The following is a 15,635-nucleotide window of genomic DNA, read 5'->3' as shown; positions in this document are numbered from 1 at the left end:
TTAGAGATGCCATCCTATAGATGAGACATTAAACCAAGGTCATTTCAGGTAGAGTTTCTCCCAATGTCCTGGACAACAATCCCCCAAACATTACAATTGGTTATTGTTTGGGGATATTGCTGTGCATTCGCCTACAAAATACACAGTCACTCCACTTTAAGTAAATGCTTTGAAGCTCTTTGGGACATCCTCCCAATGCGAAAGGTTCTGTACCAAATGTAAGCAATATTATTTAGAGAGCGAGAGGGAGGAGACGATAGATAGATGGAGAATGAGAGTGAGATAGAGAGAGCGAGAGAGAGACAGATTGAGAGACAATAAGAGAGATGAGATAGAGATCAATGAGGAAGATAATGAGAGAGATGAAGTGAGATAGAGAAGAGACGATCTCGTGAGATCGAGAGACAGATAGTGAGAGACAAGAGACCGAGAATGAGCACAACAACAGTGTTAAGACGCTTGTCACATCCATCAAACTGATTCATCAAACAAACCACACAGCGAGGTGTCTCCGAGAAAATGGCTTTTAATGTTTTCAAGGTTATGATGATAACACGGGATTAAAACAACAACAACTGACATTTATATAGGCGCTTGACACAGGATAGCGTCTCAGAGCGCTAAACAGTGGTGGGGTTGGACGTAAAAGCCATAGAGGGTAAGCGTTGTTACAAGTGGCAATGTGTAAAAAANCAGTAAGTCTAGAGATTGCTAATTTAACCGCAAGGTTGCAAGAGACTGTTCACTGTGGTTCATTGTCGCTCGAAGCAGTTCATTAGGACGACCACGTGCTCCGCCCGTAATCGCACAGAATGCTGTTCTTCATCCTGCAAAGGAATGTGGTGCAAATCCCTTCACACCGAGTCCGGTAATCTGCCACGGAGAAGGGAGAGGGGTCAAACAGTAACTGGTTTTGTTCTAATCGTTTGTCCTTTTCGCTGAATGCGTTAGATACATTTGGACGATTTTATGGAGCATTTGATAACAATTTATGGGCTCTGTCAAATAATAATAATACACTTCACAGTGAAATAATAATAATTGGGTCACTTCAACACACGACTGTTTGTGGGACGCTGCTGTGCACAATTGGCTGCTGCGTTTTGCGCACAAAATACACAGTCAATTCGGTTTACAGTATTATTCTGTGAAGCACTTTATTGTTATATAATAGGGTTATTATTATAATCCTTGCATTTGATATAACACTTTATCACATCGTTGAGACATCTCAAAGCGCTTCACAGAATAATAATATTGTTTATAATATAATAATATAATTAATAAAATATTATTAATAATAATATTATTATGTATTATTATGATCATAATATTATTATGTTATAACAGTTTAAATCACTCTGTAGAGGTAATTTCTAAATGGTTTTCAGTGATGGGTAAACAGTCATGTTACATACGAATGAATGCATGTTATTTTTCTTAATATATTTGACCTTCTTAAAATATTTTGGAGGAAGATGAGATTTTGTGCACCAGGTATTTTGTCAGAGACCATCTTTGTATAGTCTTATTAACAATCCCAATGTCTAGGAACTATGTATGTATTATATTGTCACATATGTCCACATTAGTTGGATTAGTTGAGGTACAGATCAACCATGATCTAATTAAATGGTGGAACAGGCTCGAAGGGCTGAATGGCCTCCTCCTGTTCCTTTGTTCCTATTCAATATTTCCTCTTATTATTATTATTATTATTATTATAATCCTTACATTTGATGTAGCGCCATATCACGTCACTGAGAAGTCTCAAAGCGCTCACAGTAAAGTGAATGTTTTTATTATATTTTTAAAAGATTTTTATATGTATATTATTATTCATAATAAAAATAGAAACAGGATTCGGCTATTCAGCTCCTCGAGCCTGTGCAGCCTTTGTATAAGGTCACTTTATAAGAACCCTTTGAGGCAGGTATTATTCCAGCCTAACTGCTAATCTCACTTGACTGGCCTGGGTTTTTTTTTGATCACATCGTCAGGTATTTTTTCTTGGCTTTCTCTCGAGGCACAATTCTGTCCTTCGGATGAACCGAAGGACATCTCCCTGTTCAAGTGGAAGATAAAGATAGTGCGGCACAATTCGAAAGAAGAAGAGAGGATGTTCCAGTGTCCTGGCCAACAGATCCCTCCCCCCAAATAAAAATTGGTCATTTATTTCAAGGCTATTTTGGGGTACATTGCCGAGCGCATGTAGGCGGCTGCATTCGCCCGCCCTGTGCACAGTCACTCCACTTTACAGCAAATCCTGTGAAATGCTTTGGGATGTTCTCCCGACGCGAAAGGCGCGATACCAAATGTAAGGGTTATTATGGTTAAATCTGACACCAGTTTGGAAACGAGAGGGGAAATAACCCATCGGTTTAGTCACCTTGAAAATGCCGCCCGCTTGCGGCTGTCGTTTAAGCCACTCCTCGTCCATGGCGTCTGAAGCTGAGGTGACGTAGAGCTCAGAGTAATCCCGGCCTCCAAAGCAACAGGAGGTCGTCTTGTCAACCGGCAGTTTCACCGTCTGGATCCTTTTCCCTGAAACACACGCTCTCGTCTGTGACTCAGAGTGACGGACTATTCCCAGTCACATCGCCCGCAAAATACACTGTCAAAACCACATTACAGTATATTCTGTGAAGGGCTTTGAGACGTCTCAGTGGTGGAGGTAATGGGGTTGGTTGGGGGGGTTGGCGGAGGAGGAGGAGGAGGAGGGCAGTCACCCCCTGGTGGCCTTTTTGGTGAATATATGGCACCTTTACCTCCCACTCGGTCTCTCTCCTCGCTCCCCATGCTGGCCCTTGCCTTGTATAACCTCGTGAAAGGCAGCGTGGGGAACAACGGGAGGAGAGGCAACGAGGGAGAGGGAGGGAGGGGGAGAGATGAGGCAGCGCGGAGAGCGACAGGCAGGAGGTGCCATTAATGACCCATCGCCCTCCCCCCAATCGCAAACCTTGGCTCCTCCACTGGTTGGACATAAGATTGAAATGCCTTGACGGGGTGATGTCGGTAGGGAGGTTGATGGTTACCTGTCTCAGGGTCTATACGAAGAACTCTTCCTCCGTTGTAGCAGGCCACCCACAGCTTGCCTTCCTCATCGATGCACTGCCCATCTGGAATGGCTTCTTCTGCCTCAAGCTTGTAGACGGCTCTTCGATTTGCTGTCCAATTGATAAGACTATAGCTTGACTTTCATTGCATCTTTTTACATCAAAACATCTTCACGTGTTTTACAAGACACGACGACCATTGATGAAAGGAAGCAGAGCAAAGCGAGGAAGCGAAGAGAAGGGAGTTTCTCCGAACAAATCCCCCACATAAAATTGTTCATTCACTTCACGGCTGTTTGTGCACAAATTGGCTGCCATGTTCACTGACAAAGTACAGTCACTACGCTCTACACTGCACTCTACAGTGAAGAGCTTCGAGATGCCATCCCGATGTGAAAGGCGCTACATTGAATTATTAGCGTTCTTATTATTCAAGTGAGGAACCAAGAGTAGGAGCAGTGTTGGAAGAGCAGAGGGTAAGGGCAGGAGCAGAGGGTGGAGATTGCGGAGGTAATGTAGTCAATTGGCGGATCGCTTTCCGGGGGTAATAATCCCCTCCAAAAAAAATTTATTCGCTCAATCCATGGCTGTTTGTGGGACGCTGCTGTGCGCAATTGGCTGCTGCGTTTCGCCCACAAACTACACAGTCAATTCACTTTACAGTATATTCTGTGAAGCTCTCCAAGACGTCTCAACAAAGTGATAAGGCGCTGTATCAAATGCATGGATTATTATAATGGATGATTATTATAACAGGATGAGCTCCTTTAACTGCTTGTACACTTTACGTTCTTCATTGCTTTCTTTCTTTCTTGCTCATCTGCTTTTATCATCTGTTTAATCATTTTATTTTTATTATTGTAAGGTAGGTCAGGGTTGAAAATGGATCTCAAGGTGAGGATGAAGACTTTGAAATAAATCAATGCACTGGGATACGGGGAGTTGCTAGAAAGGATGAGGATAATAGGAGTGCAGAGTTGGCAGTTACACCTAACCTTTCCATTCCCTACACCAGATCTCTAATGCAGTCACCCCATTTTAATAATAATCCTTACATTTGAAATAGCACCTTATCGTGTCATTGAGACTTCTACAGAATATACTGTACAGTGCATTGACTTTAAATTGTATTGAATTTAAATGTCAATTGAATTTAAATGTAAACTGAATGTCTATTCAGTTGGGCCCAAAGCTTAGTAGTAAAAAATAAATTCATATTTTTTTAAAATAAATAAATAGACAGATAGATAGACGAGTACAAAACAAACAAACAGGTAAGTAAGTAAGTAGAATAAATTAATAAGGGGTATCGAAGACTTACACAGCTTGCCTGACTGCAGATCATAGTCAAAAGCATCTACTGTGAAAGACAAGCTGTCAATGTAATAGAAGACCTTGTGGTCTGGTGACCAGTCAAGGCCATTGGAGATGTCCACTTGGTCAAAGTGTTTGACCACCGAGTGGTCAGCCTGCAGCGTGTACAAAGATCCCTGCTTCAGTTCCAGTTCAGCCGGACGTATCTCCATCCCCATGGTCCCTGTAGCAAGAGCTCGGTGTTAACCCTGTATTAACACTCAGTAGGTGTTGCAGGTTTCAAAAGATTATTTCTCTTTTTAAAAATGCACGCTCCAATTATTTCAAGCGCTTTGGGACGTCCTCCCAATGTGAAAGGCGTTATATAACTGTAAATTCACATTGCGATCACAAGATCACAAGATTAGTCCCCTACCCTCCCCCCCATCACTGCGTCCAGCTGCTTTTTCAATGAGTCCCAGTGCCCTGGCCTCAACCTCATTTCCTGGAAACCTGTTCTAGTTGTTGTGTAACCTTTGCGTAAACAAATACTTCCTGGTGTCTGTCCTGAGATTGCCCTTCACAACTCCATACCTGTGTCCTCTCGTTCTGCTGTCTTGGTGCAGCCAAAAATATTGATCTGCGTTTACTTTTTCAATTCTATTTAAAATGTTGTAGCTCTCTGAGTCGTCTTCTCTCGAGACTGAAGAGCCCTGTAGCTGGTCTAATCGTTGCTCACTGCTCATTCCTCTAACGATGGGGATCATCCTCATTGCTCTCCTCTGTTCTGCCTCTAGGGCCTCGACAGCATCATATTTGAGCCATTTTATTTTGACCATCCTACCTCCACAACGTCCTGCAACCCGAATGACTGCGAACAGAGTCCCTCCTGCCTGAACCAGCCCTCTCCATCAGCAGGCCAGCGTTCAGCCATTCTGCCTCCCAACTCCTCTCCTCCTGAAGAGGGTAACTAACAATTTGAAGAGGTTGCCAGGAAGGGTGGTTGAGGCCATGACATTGGACTCATTCAGAGAAAAAAATTGGTCATGAAATCCACAACTATTTGTGGGACGCTGCTTGGCTGCCGCGTTTCGCCCACAAAATATACAGTCACCACACTTTACAATATATTCTATGACGCGCTTTGAGACATCTCGAAGACGTGATAAGGCGCTGATGTTGACCAACCTGCGAAGAAGCGACCAGCAGGGTCCACTTTGCCATCGTTGAATCGATTGTTCCCTTTATCCTTGTCCACGTGGGCGATGTCAGTCACGCACTCCTTATCCCAGTCCAGGAAGGCAAACCTGGTTCCAAGTGCCAACGCGTAGCCTCCTGATCTTCGGGGAACCACTGATCCAATTGGGGCGTCTGAGGAGCAACAGGTCACAGGCACACAAACAGTGAATAGTAGGAAGGAACTTGCGTTTTTAGAGCAGTGCTTTGGACGAGACGTTAAACCAAGACTCTGTCTGCCTGTTCAGGTGGACGTTAAAGATCCCTTATGGATCTCTCTAATGGATTTCTCTCTCCCGCTGTTCTGACCAACAATTCCACGTGTAAAATTTGTCATCAACTTCATGGCTGTTTGTGGGGCATTTGCTTGTTTGCGCAAATACACAGTCACTGCAGTAAATCCTGTGAAGCGCTTTGAGATGTCCTCCTGACGTGAAGGCACTATATCAAATGCAAGGATTATTATTTTTTGTGGGGGCGGGGAATCGAACCCGGATTGTTGGCCAGGACCCTAGAGAGAAACTCGCTTCCCTTTTCTCAAAGAGTCCACCTGAAAGCGGACGGTACCTCAGCTTAACACCTCATCTGAAGCGCGGCACCTCTGACAATGCATTGCTCCCTCTTTCTCCCCCTACCCCCAGGTTTATAGGCCTAGACTCAAAGTCCCATCACTGTCCAAGCAACATGAAGAGCAAAGGTCACCCACACTGACCCGACAGTGTCCAGTCAACAAGTGGACCGTAAAACATTTGGGTTAATCAAAGTTCCACTCAGAAAAGCCAAAGGAGTCCTGTAGCTCAGAAGTTAGAGCGCTCGCCTCGCAAGCGAGAGGAACTGGGTTTGATTCCCGGGCAGGGCGAAACGTTGGACAAGTTTCCTTACTCCACACGCCTCTGATTACCGAGCAGTAACTAGGAACCTGGTTGTTAGTCGATTAATGGATCGCTTTCCGGGGGTAATAATCCCTTAAAAAATAATAATTTGGTCACTTAATCCATGACTGTGTGTGGGACGCTGCTGTGTGCAATTGGCTGCCGCGTTTTGCCCACAAAATATTCAGTCAATTCACTTTACAGTATATTCTATGAAGCGCTTTGAGACGCCTCAAAGGTACGATAAGGGTCTGTGTCAAATGCGAAGATTATTATTATAAGGAGAGGAGGGAGGAAGCAAAAGCCGATGGGGAGGAACAACAGGAATGGAAAGGATTGAACGTGAGACCATTTCTTACCAACACACACTGTCTTCACTTTGTTGGTTACTGTGTTCCATTTGCAAACCTTCTGCCCCGTCACGTCCACATATACAAGGGAGCTCTCCTTTACTTCCCAAAATGGACACTCGCCAATCTTGCAGCTGTCCTTCACCACGCAGTCAATCTTAATGGAGGCCATGGTCTGTCAAACAAAACCGTCCGGATTATATCTCTCTTTAAAATACATTATAGGGTTGAAATACCAGAGCGCTTAACAGAGGTGGAGACTGAATCCGAGCCGGGGGTGGGGGAAGGGGTGGGGAGGTGACCGTCGAAAGAGGGAGAGAAGGGGCAAGGCGGAGGGATTGAGGGAGAGTTTAAGTATCGGGGGTTTAAGCCCACATCAGGACTGACACTCAAATGCAACAATAGCAACAAAATTATATTTGTATAGAGCCTTTTACGTCAGGAGGACATCCCAAGGCGCTGGACAGTAAGTGTTTTGGACCTGAGCTGGGGGTCAGGATTGGGGAGGGCATTGGGGGAAGGAGGGTCATCGAAAGTACGGTCAAAGACGAAGGTCTTGAGATGGGTCTTGAAGGAGGCAAGAGAGATGAGGCGGAGGGACTGCGAGATGGACTTCCAGAGGGTGGGGGCAAAGTGGCAGAAGGCCTGCTCTGCAATGGTGGGGTGAGTGAGGTTGGGGCATGGAGCAGGCCGGAGCCCGCTGAGCGGAGGGAATGAGCAAAGTGGTAGGGGGTTAGGAGGTCACAGAGGTAGGGGGGAGCAAGACCGTGGAGCACTTTGAAGTGTTCTGGATGATCTGCAGCCTGTGGAAGGAGGAGTTGGGGAGGCCGACAAGCAAAAGAGTTTGCATAGTCGTGCCTGGATGTTATGGATGTGAGGGTCTCGGCGGAGACGGTGGCGGAACCGGGCGATGTTACGGAGGTGGGGGAAGGCAGAGGGGGTCAAGAACGGGGTTGTGAGTAACATTGTCGGAGAAGCCGTCCTTCGGTTGAGACATTAATCCGAGGTCCCGCCCGCTTGTTCCCTCAAGCACTGCACTGCAGTGTCAGCCTGGACTGTGAGCGCAAAGTCCTGATGGTGGGGATGGGTTTGAACCCACAACCTTCTAACTCCAGAGGCCAGAGCGTTGTGAACTGAGCCAAGCGAAAGCCTTCGCTCCTGTCCAGCAATCACTGCAAAGTCAAACCTCAGCACTGGCAGATTTTGTCACCGAGCAGTGACCAAAAAAACGAAACAAACAAAGTAACGGTGACCGTACCTGGGGATGAGAAGAGAGGAACTTGCCCCTTGCAGCTCTCTGACGAGACTGACTGAGCTCGGACTTTGGGAAGAACTTTGACGAAAGAATGAGTTGATGTTTAACTCAACCTTGGGTGTCAGCACATATTTTCCTGTCTATTTCACAAGATGGATCGTTGAAGTGGAAAGGGATTCATTCCATTCCGAGTTACGAACTGAAGCCTGAAACCGACGGTGTAAGGATCCGATGTATTAATACCGTAACCTGCAATTCAGCATTTTTCTCAGAAAAAGAATAGTGAAAAGATGGTGGGGATGGGAATCCTGTAGCGTACTGGTTAGAGCACTCTCCTTGCAAGCGAGAGGACCCAGTTTCAATTCCCGGGCAGGGCGAAACCTTAAGCAAATTTCCTTACTCCACACGCCTTTGTTTACCTCGCAGTAAGTAGGAAACTGGTTGATAGTCGATTGATTTACTGGGGTAATAATCCCCTAAGAATAAATGTGGTCACTCAATCCACAACTGATTGTGGGACGCTGCTGGCTGCCAAGTTTTGCCCACACACACACACAGTCACTTCACTTCACAGTGTATTCTGTGAAGCGCTTTGAGACGTCTCAACGATGAGATAAGGCGCTATGTTAAATGCAAGGATTATTATTATTATGAAATTCTGCTGGTGAGTAAATACAAGTTTTTAAGTCTTTTCCTGGTGTCCTGACGAACAATCCCCCAGATAAAAGTGGTCACTCACTCCATAGCTGCTCGGGGGACGTTGCTGTGTATAAATTGGCTGCCCAGTTGCCTGCAAAATACACAGTCACTACACTTCACAGTAAAAAATATTATGAAGCACTTTGAGGCTTTTTGACAGCGTCATTAAATGAAACTAACGGTAAGACTGTTGTGATCAGAAATATATCATTTCTTAACATATTATTGCTTGCAAGCGAGAGGACCTGATTTTGGTTGTTGGTCAATTGGCAGATCACTTTCCAGGGGTAATAATCCCTTTAAAAATAATAAATTTGATCACAACTGATTGTGGGGCACTGCTGTGTGCAATTGGCAGCCGCGTTTCGCCCAGAAAATTAGTGTTCGAGTTAGTGAGAGAGAGCGACGATGTTCTCTGCTCCTCCAGAAAGGAAGAACTTCCAGCTGAGGTTTTGCACCTCAAACCACTCGACCTCGGGACTGTTCAAGGTACCGGCGATTCCAGCAACAGCAGAAAAAAAGCACAAGAGAAGAACAGATCGTAATGATACGAGAACACAGCTGCCACAAAACCGCTAGAGTTTCACCTTTGGTTCTTTAATTCAAGGCCGGCGACAACACCACCGCCAAATTACCTGTTAGAGTTGGCTTTGGAGGGTTAACGAGAGTTGAATGGGAAGAATCCCTGTCCCTAGTGACTGGTCTGCCCTTCCAGGTCCTTCTGATGAGCCAGTATGGACTACTGAGATCATCAATTCTAACATAAGGATGTCACCTTACTGCCATCACAGCTCCGAGGAGATCCTACCAACCACTGCGCTAACCACTGAAAGAAGTATAGTTACAAATTATTATTTCCCTGTAGCTTTAAATTAACGCATAAACTTACCCCCCCCCAAATATTTGACCTCGTTAACTCAAATTTCGCAGGTATTTTCTCAGTTAATTGTCAGAGCTTCAGGCAGCAGCTCGTCTCTGGAAAGATCGACGCGATCGTCCTTGCCGACAAGGCCAGCGAGGCTTCTGGAAAGCGTCAGCAGCCTTTTAAATCCTTCAATCCCACCGCTCACAACCTGGAAGGGTTCCACACTGTTCCTGCAGAAAAATATTTTCCATTCCACGGCTGCTAACACGCCCGGCCTTGAGGAACGCTAGCAAAATGATTAAATGAGTTTCTGTTTGTTTTCTTTATCATCAGATTATTTTGTCTGAAGAAGGTTATTCCGAAACCACCCACCCTTACCGTCCTCCTGAGAATAGCACCGAGACCTTTTTCTTTTTTTTTTAAATGAGTTCCACTTGAAACCAACCATCCTTTTTTTGTAACGCATTTCAGTCATTAATTAAAAACCTTCCTAGTGACTGTGTTGAAATTGCCCTTTGCAACTCTCAACCTCTGCCATTTTGTTCTGCTGTTTGGTGTATCCAAAAATATTGTTCTGGGGTGTCTTTCTCAGACCCCATTTAAAATCTTAACACTGGGCTTGAGCTCACATTCGAGGCTTGATATGCCAATGTAGTGCTAATAATAATAATAATAATCTTTGCTTTTGATATAGCAGCTTATCACATCATCGAGACATCTCAAAGTGCTTCACAGGATATACTGTAAAGTAAATTGACATATACTTTGTGGGCGAAACGCGGCCGCCAAATGCGTTCCACAGACAGTCGTGGACTGAGTGACCAAATTAGGGATTATTACCCCAGTAAATCGATCCGACAATCGACTAACACCCAGGTTCCTACTTATTGTTAGGTAAACAGAGGGGTGTGGAGTAAAGAAACTTGCCTAAGGTTTTGTCCTGCTCGGGAATCGAACCCGGGTCCTCTCGCTTGCGAGGCGAGTGCTCTTGAAGGAGGCAAGGGAGGGGGGTGAAGCAAAGGGACTGTGGGATGGAGGTCCAAGGATGGGGGGGGGTAGAGAGGCTGAAGGCCTGACCGTTGATGTTGGGGCAGGCTGTGCCGGGCGGGGGATGTGGAGCAGGCTGGAGCCGGCCGAGTAGAGGGAGCGAACAGGTCAGTATGGAGTTAGCAGGTCACAGAAGTAGAGAGGAGCAAAGCCGTGGAGGGCTTTGTAAGCAAGGATTTTGAGCCAGTGGAAACAGGCGATGACGGGTTAATAGGACCACGGATTCAAGGCTCAGTAGAAGGAATGTTTTCTGATCAGGTGATATTGAGCTGGTGGGGTTAGTCTCAGTGTTGACCACGCATCACAACTTAGACAAAACAAAACATCACAGCTGCTCCTCTGACATCCTGGTGGATAAACTGTATCACCAGGCACCTCGTTACGCCTGTAGGCACAGTCGAAGAGGAAGGTCTTCGGGCGTGATCTGAAGATAATCCTTGCATCTGCATTTTTCATTTTGATGCAGCGCCTTATCACGTCTTCGAGACATCTCAAAGCACTTCACAGAGTATACTGTATTCTGGGCAAGATGGAGGGGTTGAGGGAGACGGTTCCAGAGTTTCGGGGCTTTGTGGCTGAAAGCGACTGCACCGATGGTTACTTCGTTCAATTTTACTTACATTCAATATAGTGCTTGTCACATCTCATCCTTCAGATGAGACATTAGACCTTCACATTTCAACTGAAGGACAGAACCTACGACAATGTAGCTCCAACCTCCAGCACTGCACAGGAATGACAGCCCAGCCTGTGAGCTCAAAGTCCCCAGGTGGGGCTTGAACTCACAAACTTCTCATTCAAGTTGCTAACGACTTGCAAAGATTTACAAAGAACGTAACAGCACAGAAACAGGCCACTCAGCCCACCCAGTCCGTGCCGGTGTTTATACTCCACTTGAGTCCTCATCTATTCCTTACTCCCTTACGCACCCTTCTTTCCCCTCTCCTTCATGTAAAAGTCGAGCTTCCTCTTGAATGTATTTAACCACCACTTCCACAATCTCACGACACTTTGCATGAAGTAGTTCCTCCTAAATTCTCTCTTAGATCCCTCTACTCGCTATCTTCTATTTGTGTCCCCTGGTTACGGTCTCCCCAACTAGTGCAAACAGAATAATTATCTGAACCTTATATCAACCCCTTTTATAATTTTAAATATTGTAATTAGGTCCCCCTAAAATGTCTGTTCTCAAGGAAAGCTTTTTTTTTTGGTCAGCCGGGTGTCTGACCCATGCGGAAACCCATCCCCGTGCTTAACAGTCTCCAAACCAAGCTGAGATTTCCAGGCCTCCCACTTACACATGGAAATCCCAGAGATAGATTGTTGGAATGGAATGCGTTCTCTCTCTCTCTCTCTCTCTGGAGAGGCGCAGGTTGGCAAGAGCCAAGGCTTGGGGACCCCAGAGTGTGCGTTGGGGTAACTGCTGGAGTCTAACCAGCTAAAACCACATAGCTTGCCATTGATATCACTGTCTGGTAAGCTTTCCCACTGCTTGTCCAGCTAGGACCACCCTAATTGTTGGGGCTTTGGTTTGCAGGGTTAACAGGAGCGGAGTGGGAGGATTCCCTGCTCCCAGTGACTGGTCTTCCCTTCCAGGTCCTGCCGATGAGCCAGACTGGGCTGTGCTGTCATCAGCAGTGCCCTGGAATACTGCGGACGCTCCTGGCATTGGAACTGGACCATAGACCGGCACAGAGGCCTGGCTCGATTCCGATATTCTGTGGCCAAGCATGTCACCTTGTAGCCAGTTCCTCTTCAAGGAGACCCTACTTACCTCGCCCAAGGAAGATTGCTCTAGTGGGAAAAAAGGCTGAACTTTTAACATAACATGTAGGAGCAGGAGTAGGCCATTTGGCCCCTCGAGCTGCCCCGCCATTCAATCATGGCTGATCTTCAAACCTAACTCCAGCTAATAACCTGACCCTGCCTTATCCCCATATCCCTTAATGCCTTTTGCAATAAGAAATCTATCTATTTCAGTCTTGAATATGTTCAAGGACTGAGCGTCAACAGCCCTTTGGGGTAGTGAGTTCCATACATTCACTGCCCTTTGAGTGAAGAAGTTCCTCCTCAACTCAGTGCGAAAGGGCTGCCTCTGATTTTAATGTTGTGACCCCTGGATTTAGTTTCTCCAACCGGGGACACAATCTCCCACTATCTACTCTATCATGGCCTTTGATGATCTTATAGGTTTCTATAGCCTATCCTCGTAACTCATCCCCTTCATCCCGGGTACTAACCCAGTAAATCTACGCTGCACCCCCTCCAAAGCAAATACGTCCTTCCTTAAATAAGGAGACCAAAACTGCACACAGTATTCCAGGTGTGGTCTCACAGGGCCCTATACAGTTGCAGCAAGACTTCCCTACTCTTATACTCTAATCCTTTCATAATGAATGCTAACATACCGTTCGCCTTCCTAATTGCTGCTGCACCTGCAGACTAACTTTCTGTGATTGGTGTACAAGGGCACCCAAGTCCCTCTGGACGCTAACACATTCCAATCTCTCCCCTTCTAAAAAATAACCCACTCTACTCTTTTTCCTACCGAGGTGATGACTTCGCAGTTCCCTACATTATACTTCATCTGCCACCTACCTGCCCAATCACCTAACCTATCTATGTCTCACTGCATTTTTTTAATGTCATCCTCTGTGTTGACACTTCCTCCTAGTTTTGTGTCATCCGCGAATTTAGATATATTAACTTCGATGTCCTCATCAAGATCGTTGATGTCGATGGTAAATAGCTGAGGCCCAAGGACTGATCCTTGTGGCACTCCACTAGTCACATCCCACCAATTCGAAAAGGACCCGTTTATCCCGACTCTTTGTTTCCTACCCGTTAACCATTCCCCAATCCACGTTAATATGCTCCCCCAATTCCATGGGCCCTTATCTTTTGGACTAACCTTTTATGCGGCACCTTATCAAATGCCTTCTGGAAGTCCAAATAGACCACATCCACTGATTCACCCTTATCGAGTTTACTCAAAATATCCTCAAAAAACTCTATGAGACTTGTCAAACATGACTTCCCTTTTGTAAAGCCGTGTTGACTCGGCCTAATTATATTGTGCCCTAAATACCGCACTACCACATCCTTAATCAACGATTCTAAAATTTTTCCTCCCACTGGTGTGAGACTAACTGCCTATAGTTCCCCATCTTTTCTTTTCCACCTTTTTTAAATAGTGGTGTGACATTTGCGATCTTCCAATCCATGGGGACTGTTCCAGAATCCAAGGAATTTTGGAAGATCAGACACAAGCCTCCACTAACTCATAAGCTCCTCTTTTAAAACCCTGGGATGCAAACCATCTGGACCAGGGGATTTGTCACTTTTTAGTGCTAAGTTTCTTTAGCACCAATTCTCTACTAACGAAAATTTCCCTAAGTTGCTCCCTGTCAACATCACCTCCTCACTTTCACAGTCTAGCGCACTGAATATTATTATTATTGGTTCAGTGACTGAACCAGCCTTACACCCAGTTGGAGAAAAAAAATTGCTTTATTGTTTTATTTGCTGTAATGTCTAAACCAGGTCCATTAGAAGCTGTTAAAGTGGCTTAATATTTAAACTTATTAAAGGACTGTTTTTCTCAAGTCCATTAATTCTCTTACGAATCACAATGTCGGCAGGCATTGGAGGGTCCTGTTTAAAAAGATGGGAAAGAACTCAAGGTAACAAAACAAATAATGATAATAATCCTTGTGTTTGATACATACTGCACCGTACCGCTTCACCAACATGTTCTCAAAGAGCTTCACAGAATATACCGTCAAGCGGAGAAAGACTATGTGTTTTGTAGGCAAATGTTGACCAAGACAACATTATATTGTCCAGGAGAAAATTAGAGATCTTTAAGCTGCTCTAAAGGACAAGTAGGATGCTCATTCCCCTCCTGAAGGCATTTGATAATAATAATTTGGTCATTCAATCCACGACTGTTTGTGAGACGCTGCTGTGCTCAATTGGCTGCCGAGTTTCGCCTAAAAAATATGCAGTCAATTCACTTTACAGAATATTCTGTGAAGCGCTTTGAGATGTCTCAAAGACGTGATAAGGCACTGTATCAAATGCAAGGATTATTATTATTTGACCCATTTTTCCGTCAGCTGGGGACACAGTACTACAGGTATCCTAAGTGTTAGTCAGGCCCAGTCAGTAGCATTCTCGCCTCTGGGACAGAAGGTTGTGGGTTCGAGCCCCATCTAAGGATTTTGAGATCACCACCTTGAATGTAACCTCTCCGACCTACTATCCCCCTACGTACCTGCCCGTACCCTCCGTTCCTCTGGCTCCGGTCTGCTCCACATCCCCCGTCCTGTTTACCACAGGTAAAGAGGAGGCAAAGTGGAGGGATTGAGGCAGGGAGTTCCAGTCTCGTGGCCCTCAGTGGCTCACGGCAGATCTACCGATGGTGGAGAGAGTCGGGGATGTGGAAATCCCCCCAGCCGCTCAGCAAAAGTGACAGGTAGAGAAGCGGGGTTATGAAGAGCTTAGAGAGGTTGGGTGTGCTGGTGCAGGAAGTGATCGTAGAAAGTGAATGCCACAAAGTATTAAGCACAATACCTGGCATCAGCCAAGGCTCAAGGTCGCGAGAGTATGCATTGGGTACTGTTGGAGTTTAATAATAATCCTTGCATTTATAATACAGTAATAATAATAATAATAGTTTCCTGCAAGAAAACAGATCTTAGTAAAAGTTCACCAGTTTAATTTTGTTCAAATATTCCAATAAACTTTTTTTGGCCACAAACAGAGACACACATATAGCCACCGCAGTGGAATGAAACCTATTCCTCTATAACTTTCCCTGTACACTTGCACGAGTTCTGACACTCACAAGATCCTGTGTCTATCAAAAATCAGTATTGTGCTGGCACTGCATTCTTAACACAGTTGTAAATGTGGTAGTCATTAACCGTAGTAACTGGACAACTAAAACGTGGTCAATCA

General features: G+C 45.3%; 1 protein-coding gene across 1 annotated transcript; it reads right to left on the bottom strand.

The window, feature by feature from the left end:
* Nucleotides 1–511: 511 nt before the first annotated feature.
* rgn (regucalcin) lies at nt 512–8,151 on the bottom strand. Its single transcript, NM_001292640.1, is given in 7 exon segments — nt 512–873; nt 2,390–2,544; nt 3,036–3,167; nt 4,378–4,593; nt 5,538–5,720; nt 6,817–6,982; nt 8,066–8,151. Coding segments are annotated over 6 exon segments (900 nt in total). The 5' UTR covers nt 6,980–6,982; nt 8,066–8,151; the 3' UTR covers nt 512–822.
* Nucleotides 8,152–15,635: the final 7,484 nt, after the last annotated feature.

This window comes from Callorhinchus milii, unplaced genomic scaffold (assembly GCF_018977255.1).
Source record: "Callorhinchus milii isolate IMCB2004 unplaced genomic scaffold, IMCB_Cmil_1.0 Scaffold4, whole genome shotgun sequence".
Taxonomy (NCBI): domain Eukaryota; kingdom Metazoa; phylum Chordata; class Chondrichthyes; order Chimaeriformes; family Callorhinchidae; genus Callorhinchus; species Callorhinchus milii.
The sequence above is the reverse complement of the archived record's forward strand: the minus strand, read 5'-3'. Positions and strand labels throughout refer to the sequence as shown.